Source organism: Salvia miltiorrhiza, chromosome 2 (assembly GCF_028751815.1).
Source record: "Salvia miltiorrhiza cultivar Shanhuang (shh) chromosome 2, IMPLAD_Smil_shh, whole genome shotgun sequence".
NCBI classification, from domain to species: Eukaryota; Viridiplantae; Streptophyta; class Magnoliopsida; order Lamiales; family Lamiaceae; genus Salvia; species Salvia miltiorrhiza.
In genome coordinates, this window is record NC_080388.1 from 58,087,878 (window position 1) to 58,104,272 (window position 16,395).

The window sequence follows — 16,395 nt, forward strand, 5'->3', positions numbered from 1 at the left end:
AACGTTCAATCCAAAATCATGACTTAAGTCCTTTGGATTGGCGTCATCAAAACAAGTATTTCAAGAACCTTCGAGTTTGTTCAAGAATCAAATGGAAGAAAAGAATCAGAGGATTAACTAGAGATTACAACCCGCATAAATCTATCTTCAAATCTATCAAATTATCTTTGTAACGCGTTTTGTATTTTATCAAATTGAAATACAAAAATTTGTGTTTACAAATTTTGGCACGCCCGGTGGGACATCTCTACCTCTCATCTCTACTCTTCACCAAAAATCTTGAACTATGTCTACTCAATCAAATGCAGCTGCTCCAGCTTCATCCAAAGCTTCTTCGGCAAACGTTGGTATGATCACGCGAAGCAAATCGAAATCATTGCAAGGAGTGTCCAAGCCGATCTTTCATCTTCCATCTATCCATGAAGAAGATGACAACTTTGAAAGAAGCTTCACATTCCCCACTGAAAATTATCAACTCCATGCAAGTGTCATGATGACAAACACTTCCACCATGGAGGAACAACTCTTGAACTTGACAAAGATGGTTGAATCTCTAACCAAGCACATCCAAGAGCAAGATGCCCAGATTGCAAAGCTCAAAGGAGAAAAAGGAGATTCAAGCCACGCCAACAACGATAAGGAAGGCGAAGAAAGCGAAGAAGATGGAGACAATAACGATGAAGAAATCTCCAAAGACAAGCCAAAGAGTGATGGAAAAAGGGCTTCAGGAAATGATACTCTCTTCTCGTCTGGTGGCCTCATTCCCATCGACCAACTCAAAGAGTTCATCGAAACAACAATGAAGAATAACTCCGGTGGAAGCTCCAAATCATCGTTGACTTACTCCAAGCCATATACTCGGCAAATTGACAGTATGAGGATGCCTCTTGGCTATCAACCACCAAAATTTCAACAGTTTGATGGCAAAGGAAATCCAAGACAACATGTGGCTCACTTCATTGAGACGTGCAACAATGCTGGTACTTATGGAGATCACCTAGCTAAGCAGTTCGTTCGCTCATTGAAGGGAAATGCTTTTGATTGGTACACCGACTTGGAGCCAAACTCAATTGACAGCTGGGAGCAATTGGAGCATGAATTTCTCAACCGTTTCTACAGCACTAGAAGAACTGTTAGCATGGTGGAGCTCACAAGTTCACGTCAATTCAAAGAAGAGCCAGTCATTGACTACATCAACCGATGGAGAAACCTTTGTCTCAACTGCAAGGACCGATTGTCTGAATCATCTGCCATCGAAATGTGTATTCAAGGGATGCATTGGGGCTTGCAATACATCTTGCGAGGAATCCAGCCAAGAACATTCGAGGAACTAGCCACTAGAGCTCATGATATGGAGTTGAGCATGATGGCAAGCGGGATCGAAGGACCACCAATCCAGGAGTTTAGCAAATTCAAGCCAGAATTCAAGAAAGGAGGAAAACCATATGACGAAACACCAAAGAGAGAATCCATGGCGATTAAGGCAACTTCGGTGAAATTCTTAAAGAGAGAAGCTGGTCAAGAAGGCAACCAGAATATTCCACGAGACAATCAGAACTCTTCCCGAGACATGGGGCAAAGAAGATCTACCTTGAAAGAAATGCAACAAAAGTAATACCCTTTCTTAGACTCTGATGTTTCAGGAATTTTTGATGACCTGCTCAAAGAAAAACTTATCGAGTTGCCAGAAATGAAGCGACCAAATGAAGCAGGGAGGACAGATGATCCAAGTTACTGCAAATACCATCGTCTGGTTGGGCACCCCATACATGATTGCTTCATCTTTAAAGACAGGGTCATGCGTTTAGCTCGAGAAGGGAAAATATCTCTTGAAGAAGATGATACTGCTGTAAATATGGTCTCCACCGACTTGAATGACATAATAGAAGGTATTGGAGCTCGGTATGATACATCCAATCAAGTAGATGAAGAACCTGAGCTAAATTTGGATGAAGATGATAATGCATTGGCAATCACATTCTCCAATGAAGACTTGCAGCTTGGATCTGAACCTCATAACAAGCCATTGTTCGTGAGTTGTTGTACACAGGAGCAGAAAGTCAATCGAATTCTCATCGATGGAGGCTCAGCGGTCAATATTTTGCCACTAAGGACTTTGAAGCAATTGGGAATCCAAGTAGATGAGCTGTCAAAAAGTCGATTGATGATCCAAGGTTTCAATCATGAAGGGCAAAGAGCTCTTGGAACTATAAGGTTGCGATTGCTGATGCAGGACATGGATTCGACGGCGTTGCTTCATGTTATCGATGCCAAGACGTCCTACAATATGCTTCTGGGTCGACCATGGCTTCATGAAAATGGTGTTGTTCCTTCTACATTGCACCAATGCTTCAAGTACTATCAAAATGGCGCCGTAAGAAAAGTGGTTGGTGATCAAAAGCCGTTTACGGAAGCAGAATCACATTTTGCTGATGCTAAGTTCTATTTGGAAAGAACCAAAGTCTCAATGGTGAAAGATGATACATCACATGACGAGTTGAGATCTTGCCAGGAGAAAAAGAAGGAAGAATCTTTTCTAAAGATGGAAGGATTCACCATGCCTTTAACGAAGATTGATGCCAAGAAGCCAATTCTCCAACCATTTGAAGGGTTTGTCCGACCAAAGCAAAGTGGCGTCACAGAGCATGAAGATCTCTCAAACAAAGAACTCTCAAAGCACTTTGGTCCGAAGGCATATAAACTCCTCGTGAATGCTGGATACAATCCTCAAGAAAGCTCTATGTCAAGGTCTCATTTGGAAAAGACTGATAACGCAAGCCAAAACTCCAAAGCAGGTTTGGGATATACAGTGCAAAGCCCCATTCGAATTGCCATCAAGAGAGCCACTGCTAACTATGCTAGCACCAAGCAAATCCTGGAATCTTCAAGCAATCGGAGAACCCAAAGGGTTTCTATTTTCAATAGGATGGGTAGAAGAGAAGCTCAACAAGTATCTGTCTTTAAAAGACTTGGCAAAGGCAAATCATGGAAACGAAGCAAGACAAAAGGGAGTGATGAACTGCACATAACAGAGAAATGGAGAAGTTTGATCCCTCCTCGAATGAAAAGATACACCACTTTGCTTATGTCATGTGGGAAAGAAATGAAAGCTCAAATGAAGACCACCATCTTCACACGAGATGCCATAGATCAAGAAGATAGAGAAAGTGTGGCTTCCTCTTACTACACTACTAATAGTGCTAGTAATCCAGTTCCTCTTCCTCATACTACTCGAAGTCAAGTGCGTCGTGAAATTGCAAGTCTCGTTAGAAGTGGCGTTATCACAACAAGCGTTGCAGAGAATATAGCCTTCATACGCCAGAGAAATGAAAGCATAATGACGTGTTTTGATTGCAAAGATCCTCGCCGAAAAGATGAAGACGATGTCACAGCAAACCATATCACCTCCTGCGAGAAAATGGTCGTTGGAGAAGAGAATTCGCACTTGAGCCCCAAAGAACTGGAAACTCTGGATGAAGAGAGACTAGAAGTCCAGCAAAAATTGGAATACTATCAAGCTCTTCCTTCAAGATCCTTCAACAAAGCAGTGCGAGCGCCCTCTTTTCAAATTGGAGACATGACCCTCGCTGCAAGGAGGCCAATTGTTATCACTCTCAACGGAAAGTTCTTGAAGTACTACTATCCTTGAAGGGTGGTAGAAGTTGAAGCATGTGCATATGTATATAGTTCAAAAAAAAAAAATAGAAAAGCAAAAAAAAAAAAAAAAAAAAAGCCAAAAAAAAAAGCCAAAAAAAAAATAGAAAATCAGAAAAGCCAAAAAGATGAGTCAGATGAAAAGCCACAAAACAATGAAGAAAAACAACAAAATGGAGCATATGAAGACAGCTCCTTGACGCACGAGCCTAAACTGCATGTTACTCCTGGCCCGCATGAGTATAAACTGTGCACGGCACTCAATCTCAAACACTTGTTGATCCTATGAACTACGTTTTGACTTGATCCCTTTCAAAAAGGGTACGTAGGCAGCTTAGATAATTTCTAGGTTCAGTCATGAATTGTGTTTGGCTCTTTTCAATTTATATCATCAAAGTTATGATTTAAGTTGATTATGTGAAGCCGAATATGTCTCAAATTGGGAAGAAAATCAAGCCATCAAAAGAAGCACAAGCATTTGGAGAAGATGTCAAAATATCCATCACAAACCAAATAAGAATCATCAAGAGAGAAATGATAGAAATTGCGGTTTGCACCAATACTAAGCAAATGGGTCTTGATCCTCCAAAGTTCTCTGAGCAGAGATCAAAAATGACTCTGAAGTCTTCAAAATTCCGCAGCATTTCCTCATCAACATGTGCAACTTTATGTTTGTCAAAATCTCTTTTGAATTCTGGGATTGCACCTCGGACAATATGAAAGGAGGCACTATCTTGCTTGAAGGACAACGTCATCTCTGTCTTCCACCTCTCTATCATAGCAAGCACTTCCTTGATCAAAGCAATTCGGACGATGGCTTCATTCTCCTTGGCTTAAGCATCAAGAAGAAAATACTCAATATTCTCGAGCCGTTGTGCAGAATTCTCCCAACTTCGTGAGATGCCAAACATAACAACAACCTCACTCTAACCAGATTCAAACAATCCCAGGCCTGAGCGCACCCAAGACCTGTCAAAGAATTGAGTTATCTGGCATCGAGGTCGGCTATGCATCGACAAATTCACTTCTTTCCAAGCTAAAGTTGAATGCGCTCGTGGAGTTGAAACACATGTTCGCCAAACATAATAGAACACCATTGAGTCATCTAGCCTGCTCGAATGCGCGCAAAGAGAAAATGTAACCAGCAATCTTCAAAGGTTGGACTCACAATGGCCCAGACCCGAGCGCACCCGAAATCTGATTAAAAGCCAATTGAGCCACCTGAAGTGCAAAGTAAACATCACTCAAATAAGGTCTTAGATGGGCTGCTGACATATTTTGATGAACTCTCTGAGGATGATCTTTAGTCAGGCTGATGGAAATGTCAAGACCGAAAAAAAATAACAATAGATTCCAAACTTTGCAAATACTCAAAGCATCTCGTTTGGGGCAAAATCCGCCATGAAATTGGTTGATAAGACTGCGCCAATCTTGAACATAACCCTCCAAAATCATCATCACCAAGCTTTCGCTGCTGCCAGCTGCACACAAAAAAAAAAAAAATATTTAATAACAATAAATGGTTTGATAAAAAAAAAAAAAAAAATCAATTCAAAACTTGGGCCCATACTTTGTTTCCAAAATTGGGCCCGATTTATTTGATTTATAGAAATGGGCTTGGTGTAATTTAAGATGGCCTCTCTACAAATTAAAGAAGCCCAGCAATGAAGCCCAAAGCCCCACCAAAAGATGGCCCAACATAAATTCAACCAAGGGCTAAATTGCATACTCTCTCTTTTCCTCGGATGAGACCGCAGCCAACACTCCTAGGCGGCGCATCTCTTCTCATACTCTCTCTTCTCCGGCAACCGCCTGCCATCCGGCCTCGTTCCGGTCGCCTCTCCTCGCCATCTGAACTTTCGCGAGACAACTCAATAGACCCGCCACCGCTTCCGGAGACTGCCGCTGCGCACATAGCTCCGGCAAAATAGGGAAGCAACAAGGAGCTATGCCCGGCGCCGTCTCCTTCACGCCATCCACCTCACACACACACACGCAGAAGAGAGGAGCAAATAAAGCATGACTTTGGTTTCCTGGGCAAAGAAGGAGCTGGCAAAACTTAAAGTTCAAAGCTCCAAGCGGCTGCTGCCTCCTCCTCAGCAGACCACCACCTTAAACACTTCAGTAAACAAGGTGTCAGAATTGGCTGCTGATTTGAGATGCACCAAATGCCAAGAGAAAGTCGCAGCCTTAGCTTCAACCTTAAATGATCTGGAGTCCATAGTGGTGCATGTTGTTGAAAAAAAAAAAAGGAAATAGGTGGTCACTATGAATACCAGTATCCATCTCAACCAAATGATGTTGTCGACATGATATGGCAGACGATCTCACGCAAGAAAATGCCAATACGGTTGAGTCATCACCGGAGAAATAGATACAGCAGACGATCTCACTGAGTTCTGAGGGGAAGGCGCGATATCCAGTGGCGTGCTCGTTTCTTGCAAGGCATCATCACCATTCAGAATCCTCCCCCCCCCTTCTTAGAGCAAGATCTATGCTTCTCAGCCGCCAAGAAGCACCAGTCGGCGCACGCGGAGGACCCCGCGGCGGCGCTGGCGACCGCCCGGCACGAGTTCGGCGAGCACGGCGGCGTGAACATGTCAATCGAGGCGCCCCAGGTTGAGCACGGTGGGGTTTGAAGTGGCGGCTGTAGATAAAGAAGTCGCGCTCGGGGCCCAACTCGCCGCTGAACATCCGCCGCATCGTCTCCCCATATCTCAGTATCATGATGGACAGCAGTCATGGCAATGTACATCTCTGTGCCACCAGGAATGTCGAGGCTTCCCAGTTTAACATCTTCCGATGCTTGCCTATTTAGCGCGACTGCTGGAGGGTAGAGTCGAAGGGTCTCGTTCAATATCATGCTCACATTGTGCCATGCATAAAAACTAACTGGTTCGAGAACAATAAGGAAAGAAGTTCTTACTATTTTGAGATGGGATATGCTCCAGGGATGGCGCACGATAAGCGCGTCACCGTCGTCGTCGACAACACCTTCGCCCTGCCCTACTGGAACTGGGACAACCCAAGGGGCATGAGCATGCCGCCGGCCTTCGACAACACCGCCTCCGCGCTCTACGACCAGAACCGCAACCAACTGCACCGCCACCCCGCCGACTACTCCAAGAAGACCGACGCTGCCAAGCTCTTTGCCGCACTTCCGGCTGCCCTCGACTCCCTTCGGCATTCCTCTCGGCTCATAGGAGAATGGAGCATTTCGACGCCGCCACAGCCGCCAAAATTTGCTCCAATTTTCTGCAAAAAAAATCTTGGCCGGAGCTCCGCTGCACTCAATGAAGGAAGAAGTAAGATACAAACGAATTGGTGAATGAGGAAGAGTGGCAACATTGTCTCTATTTATAGGCAAACTTCTCACCAAAAATCCTAGCTACCAAATCTCTAAACATAGCTGTCAGTGTACGAAGAGTGGAGTTCCAGCTATTCTTCCAGCTATGAACGGCCCTTCAAAACAAGCTGTTAAAGCTTAAAAGGGACTATATTTAAAATAGCCAAAAGTAGAACATAGAAGTGGACGTTTGTGATTGAAGCTCATCATGAACGACGAAGATGGAGGAAAATATTTTGAGTTGAGCAAAGCAACTGAGAAAGTTTGAGTTGAGGGGCGACAGTACCTTTGGCATATATATTCAAAGTTTATTAAATGGTGAAAGAAGGTACGTAAGTTAGGAAGTAGAGCTGCGTTTCTGGATAGCAAATCGCATGGGCTGCCCTTCTTTTAAAAAAAATTGGAACAAAACTCATGCAAAATTGGGCCATGTTGATTTATTAAGCCCAATATGTCATGCTTTGGAGATGTCTTATTTGGCTTTGATAAGTTCCATATGATATAACCAAGAATTGCACTTGAAAGCCATGATTCGAGTTTGAAGACCAGACTTTTAATTAATGGGCTAGGATACTATATGACCCAAATTGTTAAGATTAAAAAAAAAAAAAAAGAAATTCAAGAACTCCTAAATACGAGTATAAACTATTTACAAATTCAAATTCAAGCAAAGAACTCCTAAATACGAGTATAAACTATTTAAAATTCCAAAATCAATTCAAGAACTCCTAAATACGAGTATAAACTATTTAAAATTCCAAAATCAATTCAAGAACTCCTAAATACGAGTATAAACTATTTACAAAATTCAAAGAAATTCAAGAACTCCTAAATACGAGTATAAACTATTTATAAATCCAAAGAAATTCAAGAACTCCTAAATACGAGTATAAACTATTTACAAAATTCAAAGAAATTCAAGAACTCCTAAATACGAGTATAAACTATTTATAAATCCAAAGAAATTCAAGAACTCCTAAATACGAGTATAAACTATTTACAAAATTCAAAGAAATTCAAGAACTCCTAAATACGAGTATAAACTATTTATAAATCCAAAGAAATTCAAGAACTCCTAAATACGAGTATAAACTATTTACAAAATTCAAAATCAAGAACTCCGCGATAAGAGTTTAAACTATCAAAATATATTTCGAGACTCGTCTATTACCAAAGGCATTTCGTCCATAAACAAGTCTCGATGGGGCAATTTGTAGACAATTAAATTATCGTCGAATTAAATCATGCCACGTGTAAATTCATGAATTAAATATTCAATTATATTTTCTATTTTTAAATGGGATTTTATTCCTAAATTAAATAGATATATATGATTAATATTTAATATAATGAATTAATGGGCTTATTGGCCACTTAAGGCCCAAAGGCCCATGCATGGAGGCCCAAAGGCCCATGCATGGAGGCCCAAAGCCCATAAAGCCCACGAAGCCCATCTCTAAAATCTATAAATAGAGGTGTTGGGGTGCTCATTATCAACAACTCGAAGGAGCGGAAGATCGAAGAGCATAAAGAATTCTCTCTAGTATCACAAGTTGAAGTGGAAGATTGAGGAGTTCAAAGAATTCTATCAAGTCTTCAAGTATTCATCAAGTATCCTTCAAATCTTCAAGATCTTCAAGGCAATATTCAAGTATCCTTCGAATCTTCAAGTATTTGAGCATTCAAATCTTCAAGTATCCTTCGAATCTTCAAGTATTTGAACGTTCAAATCTTCAAGTATCCTTCAAACTCTTCAAGTATTCCTGCAAATCTTTGAAGTGATCTTCAAGTATCCAAAGAAATCAAGTTCAAGTGATCAAGGCGTTCTTACAAATTCCAAGAACGATCTTCCTCAAATCAAATCAACCAAATCCCAAAGCTTCAAGGCATTCTTACAAATTCTAAGAATGTTCTCAAATCAAATCTAGTTCAACGTTCAATTCAAAATCATGACTTGAGTCCTTTGGATTGGCGTCATCAAAACAAGTATTTCAAGAACCTTCGAACTTGTTCAAGAATCAAATAGAAGAAAAGAATCAGAGGATTAACTAGAGATTGCAACCCGCATAAATCTATCTTCAAATCTATCAAATTATCTTTGTAACGCATTTTGTATTTTATCAAATTGAAATACAAAAATTTGTGTTTACAAATTTTGGCACGCCCGGTGTTTATAAATTCAAAGAAAATTGAAGAACTCCTAAATACGAGTATAAACTATTTATAAATTCAAAGAAAATTGAAGAACTCCTAAATACGAGTATAAACTATTTAAAATTCAAGTTCAAAATGAAGCACTCCTAAATACGAGTATAAACTATTTAAAATTCCAAAGTTCAATTCAAGAACTCCTAAATACGAGTATAAACTATTTAAAATTTCAAAATCAAAGAAAATGAAGAACTCCTAAATACGAGTATAAACTATTTACAAAATTCAAAATCAAGAACTCCTAAATACGAGTATAAACTATTTAAAATTTCAAAATCAAAGAAAATGAAGAACTCCTAAATACGAGTATAAACTATTTACAAAATTCAAAATCAAGAACTCCGCGATAAGAGTTTAAACTATCAAAATATATTTCGAGACTCGTCTATTACCAAAGGCATTTCGTCCATAAACAAGTCTCGATGGGGCAATTTGTAGACAATTAAATTTGTCGTCGAATTAAATCATGCCACGTGTAAATTCATGAATTAAATATTCAATTATATTTTCTATTTTATTAAATGGGATTTTATTCCTAAATTAAATAGATATATATGATTAATATTTAATATAATGAATTAATGGGCTTATTGGCCACTTAAGGCCCAAAGGCCCATGCATGGAGGCCCAAAGGCCCATGCATGGAGGCCCAAAGCCCATAAAGCCCACGAAGCCCATCTCTAAAATCTATAAATAGAGGTGTTGGGGTGCTCATTATCAACAACGTGAAGGAGCGGAAGATCGAAGAGCATAAGGAATTCTCTCTAGTATCACAAGTTGAAGTGGAAGATTGAGGAGTTCAAGAATTCTATCAAGTATCAAGTATTCATCAAGTATCCTTCAAATCTTCAAGATCTTCAAGGCAACATTCAAGTATCCTTCGAATATTCAAGTATTTGAGCATTCAAATCTTCAAGTATCCTTTGAATCTTCAAGTATTTGAGCGTTCAAATCTTCAAGTGTCTTCAAGAATTCTATCAAGTCTTCAAGTATTCTTCAAGTATCTTCAAGTGATCAAACCTTCAAATCTTCAAGTGATCAAGGCGTTCTTACAAATTCCAAGAACGATCTTCTTCAAATCAAATCAACCAAGTCCCAAAGCTTCAAGGCGTTCTTACAAATTCTAAGGACGTTCTTCAAATCAAATCAAATCAAGTTCGAAAGCTTCAAGGCGTTCTTACAAAATTCTAAGGACGTTCTTCTCAAATCAAATCAAGTTCAACGTTCAATCCAAAATCATGACTTAAGTCCTTTGGATTGGCGTCATCAAAACAAGTATTTCAAGAACCTTCGAGTTTGTTCAAGAATCAAATGGAAGAAAAGAATCAGAGGATTAACTAGAGATTACAACCCGCATAAATCTATCTTCAAATCTATCAAATTATCTTTGTAACGCGTTTTGTATTTTATCAAATTGAAATACAAAAATTTGTGTTTACAGTCTACTTCTCTGATGTATTGGCTCTCTGCGGTACCTCTGGTACCATTTTTAAATACATCACTTTTTTCCTGATCAAAAAAAAAAAAAAGATTTGTTTAGTAGATGAGACAACATATTGATATAAAATGAAGTCAATATAAATCTTTTCGTTTATCGTTTCAATACCAAACCTTTAGAGATGAAATACTAATAAATCTTTATATAAAATGAAGTCAGTTATGCTTTACGTAATGTTCTTCCTTTTTCTTCTGCTAGGGAGCTTCCCTATGATGTAAACTTTCTTTGAGTTGGTTATATAAGTTTCCTTTGATTCTTTAAAAAAAAAAAAAAAAGCTTTATATAAAAATTAATTAGTAAATGATATAAAATCAAGTCAATATATCCAAAAATAAATCAACACATATTAGATTGTAATTAATTAGTCAAACATAGTATAATTAATTTAATGTATATAGGGAAATAATCTTTAACTATTAAGGAAAGAGTTCTATTTTGAAATTTGTTGCTTAAATTTCTTTCCATAAAATTAGGTCAAGGCTATACATGTCAAAACACATTTTAGTTAATGAGAATTTACTAAAATATCCCATTATGTTTATACATATGTATGAATAGATTTATCCTAAAAATTTAGAGTATACCTTTAGGATTACTTAATTACTCACGCAAGAAAAATATGCTTTAGGATTTTGCAAGACAACTCTATTTAAAGGCAGTGTGAAAAACAATTTTGAGTCTCTTCTATATATTTTGAGTCTTTGAGTCTTTGATTCCATATTGTAATTAATTTCACATGTTTTATATAAGTTTGAATGTGTTTAGAAGCTTTTTTAGAGATCGAGAACTTCTATTCCCTCCGTCCCATGAAGCTTGAACAATTTCTTTTCGACATGATTTTTAAGGAGTTAGTGTTTTGCGTGTTAAGTTTGATAGGTGAAAAAGTGAAAAGATGAATAAAGGGAAAAAAAATTGTCATATAAAAAAAGTGTTCAAGCTTCACGTGAAAATTCGAAAAAAATATTGTTCAAACTTCGAAGGACGAAAGAAGTATTTCGTTCTTGCATAAACCACTTTTACCTTGCTAAAGGATTAGTGATGTCTTTATTAGGAATTAGACGGTGAATGCGTTGAATTCACGTTTAGGTTGTAAGTTGCAGACACATAGTAATAAGTTGTAAACACATAGTAATAGGGAGTGTTATTGTGTAAGTGACGTAGGTGTGCTATCACCAAATTAGATAATCAAGTATTGAATATAGGGTGAGATTTTTATGTAGCACTTTGAATAAAATAAATAAGTTAAGTATCACACCCCATAAAAATATAAGTTTAGTAGCACATTCTTGTAAATGTACAAATATATCCCTAATGGTCCCCACACATATATATATATATGACTTCTCTCTCAATATCTAATAAATAAAATTTAAAAAAAACGTCCACATCTCATCCCCACAAAATCTGCCAAACAGCACTTCCAATGAAAAAGTGGGTCAAATTTAGAATCTTCTATCAAAATCAGTTTTGTCCTATATTGTCTCTCTCTCTCTCTCTTTGTACACGAAATCAAAATTTTGACAAACCCTAGAGCCGTGTACTCCAAAATCTGCGAACTCTCTGAATTTCCAAGGGAACAATACCGTGTCTCTCTTGTACAAGCTCAAATTTCATCCAATTTGAGAGCAAAATTTCACCCAATTTCACGCCTATCACTCTTTTCTACAAACAAATCGTGTGTGGTTTGAAACCCCACACAAATCGTAGCCGTGTACTCCATAATAGAGCAAAAACAACTTGGTGAATTATTCTATCTTCTCAATTAACAATGAGTGAAACTGAATCCGACTACTCCAGAGAGGAAGAACAGCCTGTAGAACGAGGCCATCGCCCGAGTACATCGAGGAGGGAAAAATACCCGACGCCGAATCCGGTAAGTAACCGTGAACTATATATATTTGTTAAAATTTGAATTTATGTGTTTTGTATTGTTAAATTGTGCACAATAGTTGATTATTAGGTGTTTATGTATGGCATAATGTTGGTAATTTGCGAAATTTTGAATCTGGAAAGTAATTTGAACAACCGTGTACAACCGTGTATGGTTCTTCAGTACACGGTTGTACACGATTAGGTATTTATGTTACACGATTAGTATTAAATGATTTAATATGCCCTAATTATGTATTTTCAACGTATAGATGTATTTTTCGTGCTAGATTTAACCGTGTACAACCGTACACGGTTTGTTCATCCGTACACGGTTGTACACAGTTGGTCTATAGTCTGAAACGGTTGTACACGGTTGGTCTATAATCGTACACGGTTGTACACGGTTGGTCTAGAATCTGTACACGGTTGATATTTTTTGATACTGATCATCATTTTGAATTAATTGCAGCCTCCGAGGCATGCTTGGTTACGTCCGTGCATGCAAGGTTATGCCGGACGAATCAATCACTATGTAAAGGACACGACACTGAAGGAAGTGGAGACCTGTCTGACGCACTACCAGCGTTTAGAACAATTTAAGAAAGGTCCGTTTGGGCATTTACTTCAGTTGAAGAGGCAGGATAGTGCGAATGCCGCACTGCACCATCTTCTTGCACGGGAGTTGTATGACGAAGCATTCGGTCCGTGGGAGAAGTAGTTCCACGTTGGTGGACACGACATTCGATTCGGCGCAGTGGAGTATTGTCTGGTGACGGGGTTGTGTTTCGGGCCATCCCCGCAGCGTTTTGATCCTAATGTGGATCACCGTGTTGGGAAGCAGAGTCTATGGCACGGAGTTTTGAAAGGCAAGAAGGTGGAAGTGAAGGATCTGCGGAAGCGGTTCGTTAACCGCAGTCTGGGCAACAGTGCCCAGGATTATTTGAAGGCGGCCAATATTCTCGTGGCGTATGATCTCCTCTTCTGTCGGGATTATAAATACGTGCACGATTGGGTGTGGGCACTGGTAGAGGAAGATCAGAAATGGTCCGACTTCCCGTGGGGCTCTTACTCATTCCAGATTTTGTGTCATGGGATGAGTGTGTTGAAGAAGCATCCCAACGAGATTACCGGTAATAGGTAGACGTACCACTTCTATGGGCCCATATGGGCATTACAGATTTGGTCGTACGAGGCCATTCCGAGGTTGGGCCGCGCGTGTGGGATGCGTGACACGAGGTTGCAGATGCCACGATTGGTGAACTGGACGACTTGGAAGTCGGCTTCTGACTTCACCCACTTTTTTGATGCTCATGAGGTAATTATTGTTGTTTTTTACAGTTTCAATCCTTTTATTATGTTATGATTAACGAATAATGAGAAATGATCGATTCATCTTTGTGCAGGCCGAGTGTCACCGGACACTCGAACCGGTCGAGGAGGAGAATGATTCATGGTATTTGCAGACCCTGAGGCATCCAGAGCCTTTTTCTGTACGATACCATCCTGGAGGGAAATATGCCGGCTTGACAGAGCCAGTTGTACCGGAGCCGCCTCCTCCTGTTAGGCCTCCCCCTGTGCAGAGAAGTAGCTCACGAGCAGAGAGGGCTCGTGAGAAGCAGTCTGTCCATGTTGAGCGGCATAGACAGACGTATGTTGATCCGACTGGTAGCCCATCGAAGCGGCCCAGGCCGCAGGAGTTCGATGATTCAGTGCCTCGAGCAGATCCAGATGATGATTATTGGAGGCGACGTGATGAGGACTTGATTGCCCGTGTCACTGAGAGCGTGACACGGGAGCAGATCCGGACCGTGATCCCTGAGGTGCGGCGGGCGATTGTAGACGACGACTCCGAGCATGGACTGGTTGCCAAAATTACACGGAAGGTCGTGGCCGCTGTGAAGGATATATTCGGTGTGCGATCTTCTTCGAGGAAGCATAGATCATCATCCAGCCATGCCAGTCGTCATAGACACGGGAGTGAGGAGTTGGACCAGCCGAGACCCAGTCACAGACGGTCTACATCTCACATTCCTAGTCCTGGGCATCGGGGTCATGAGGATCCGCCTCATGTGAGCCATAGGCACTCAGTTGGAGACCTGGATCGGCAGCATCGGGGTCACAGTCGATCACAGCATGGAGATGATCCACCCCATGCGAGTCAGCGGCGATCTGCCTCACGTCACAGTGAGAGGGAGGCATCTATGAGGCGATCAGCCTCACATCGTGGTGAGAGGCAGACATCTTTGAGGCGATCTGCCTCACGTCACAGTGAGAGGTCAGCTCGTCAGCGGAGTCCAGTGACGCCTATGCATGGAGAGGGAGATGACGATGTCCAGTTCAGCTGGACTACTGACGAGGAAGAGGCCCAGGATGTAGGGCGGCCACGACGCCCGATTAAGCCGTCTGCTCTTCTACAGAGTCCGTATGTGACCGATGGCCCACTTGACACTCCTACGGCAAAGAAGGTTGCTTTCCGCAGATTTAGAGAGATGGGCGACGATGCATGTGTTGCTGTAGTGGAGACTGGATATATGATGACCCAGGGCTTTTTTGGGCGTATTTTGGATCGTCGGGCTGAGTTCGATGCTGAGGTATAATATATTCGTAATATTGTATTGTTTAATATGCGTTGTGTTACTAACGAAGTCATATTATTTTGGATGCAGATTATAGACCTCTGGATTTTGAAGCAAAATCGAAGGATCAGAGTCAACCAGGAATATATAGTGCATCGGGCTCGGACTCAACTCCAGCCGGGTATTAGTCGAGTTAGAACTCCAGTGGCTGCAACCGTTTTATATGTAAGTTTAATGTGACTTTGATTTATTTTGAGGCTTCCAATATATTGTTACATTCATCATCTCAATTATTCCTGTTCAGGATACCCTATACAGAGAGTATGGTAAGCTGCATCCAGAGGATCCCCAGGGGAATCATCCACCACCGCGAGATGCATACACACATTGGAATGTGCCCTACAATCTCATCACAATGTTCCAGGGCACTGATGCAGATCATACGTGGCATTGGTTGGAGGCTAATGAGGTAAGCTTAGTAATTCTTAAGGGCAATGCGACATTACTATCAATGGGGTTTAGTTTCTAAGTTTTTATCGAATCATCACTATCAATGCAGATTCTTACTATTTGCAATGTCAACGCGAGTCATTGGTGCACTGTGGTCATTTCTATCGAACGATGGGAGGTTCGAGTGTATGATTCTCTGTCACATGTTGAAGGGATCACACAACGTCGACAAGCTTCAATGAGGTGCATAACTCGTTTGATGCCTAGATTGTTGCACACTGTGGGGTATTGGGATAACAATCCCAACAGGTTTGTCCATGCTGCTGATGCAGAGATGGCGTATGTGATTATGCCCCACAACCAGCAATTTATGCAACAGGACAGCATTAGTTGTGGTGTGTATACATGTGCTTACTTAGATCGTCTGGTATGTGGAAAATCGAAACGGGAACGGATGAGAACCAATAGGGATGTAGAAAAATATCGCTACATGGTAGCTGTTAGGATATGGGAATTGTGTACCCCAATTCCCGCTGCTTTGATTTGATTATCATTTTGTCATTGATTTGATTATCATTTTGTAATTGTCATTGATTTAATCATTTTGTTGGTGTTTTTGGGGTGAAACCGTGTACCGTGGCTCGAAACCGTGCACGAAACCGTGCACGGAAGAACTCGGAACCGTGTACCGCACACGGACAGACCCTAACCGTGTAACCGTACACAGTTGCGAGTTCAACCGTGCACGGTTTCATGAAACTGTACACGGTTAGGGTCTAACCGTGTAC

At 40.6% G+C, this 16,395-nt stretch overlaps 1 protein-coding gene and 2 long non-coding RNA genes across 4 annotated transcripts; 2 read left to right on the top strand and 1 right to left on the bottom strand.

The window, feature by feature from the left end:
- Nucleotides 1-4,131: 4,131 nt before the first annotated feature.
- On the bottom strand, nucleotides 4,132-6,170 carry LOC131010627 (uncharacterized). 2 transcript variants are annotated; one of them, XR_009096629.1, is made up of 2 exons: nucleotides 5,384-6,170; nucleotides 4,132-5,135 (listed from the first exon to the last, which is right to left on the bottom strand). It is a non-coding gene; the product is annotated as an uncharacterized LOC131010627 (long non-coding RNA). The 2 variants fall into 2 exon arrangements; XR_009096630.1 differs by having other exon boundaries at nucleotides 5,225-6,161.
- A 5,942-nt stretch (nucleotides 6,171-12,112) lies between these two features.
- On the top strand, nucleotides 12,113-14,146 carry LOC131010628 (uncharacterized). Its single transcript, XR_009096631.1, has 3 exons — nucleotides 12,113-12,582; nucleotides 13,051-13,896; nucleotides 13,985-14,146. It is a non-coding gene; the product is annotated as an uncharacterized LOC131010628 (long non-coding RNA).
- A 61-nt stretch (nucleotides 14,147-14,207) lies between these two features.
- Nucleotides 14,208-16,154, top strand: LOC131009801 (uncharacterized). Its single transcript, XM_057937208.1, has 5 exons — nucleotides 14,208-14,229; nucleotides 14,304-15,172; nucleotides 15,248-15,382; nucleotides 15,462-15,626; nucleotides 15,717-16,154. Exons 1-5 carry the CDS (start codon nucleotides 14,208-14,210, stop codon nucleotides 16,152-16,154), a joined length of 1,629 nt encoding a protein of 542 aa, XP_057793191.1.
- The last annotated feature ends 241 nt before the right edge of the window (nucleotides 16,155-16,395 follow it).

Bases quoted from the DNA above. Each gene is read 5' to 3' on its own strand.
- LOC131009801 (XM_057937208.1), top strand. From the start codon at position 14,208: ATGTTGAGCGGCATAGACAGAC. The intron at 15,173-15,247 runs GTATAATATATT...TTTTGGATGCAG, and splicing joins GGGCTGAGTTCGATGCTGAG to ATTATAGACCTCTGGATTTT. The intron at 15,383-15,461 runs GTAAGTTTAATG...ATTCCTGTTCAG, and splicing joins TGGCTGCAACCGTTTTATAT to GATACCCTATACAGAGAGTA.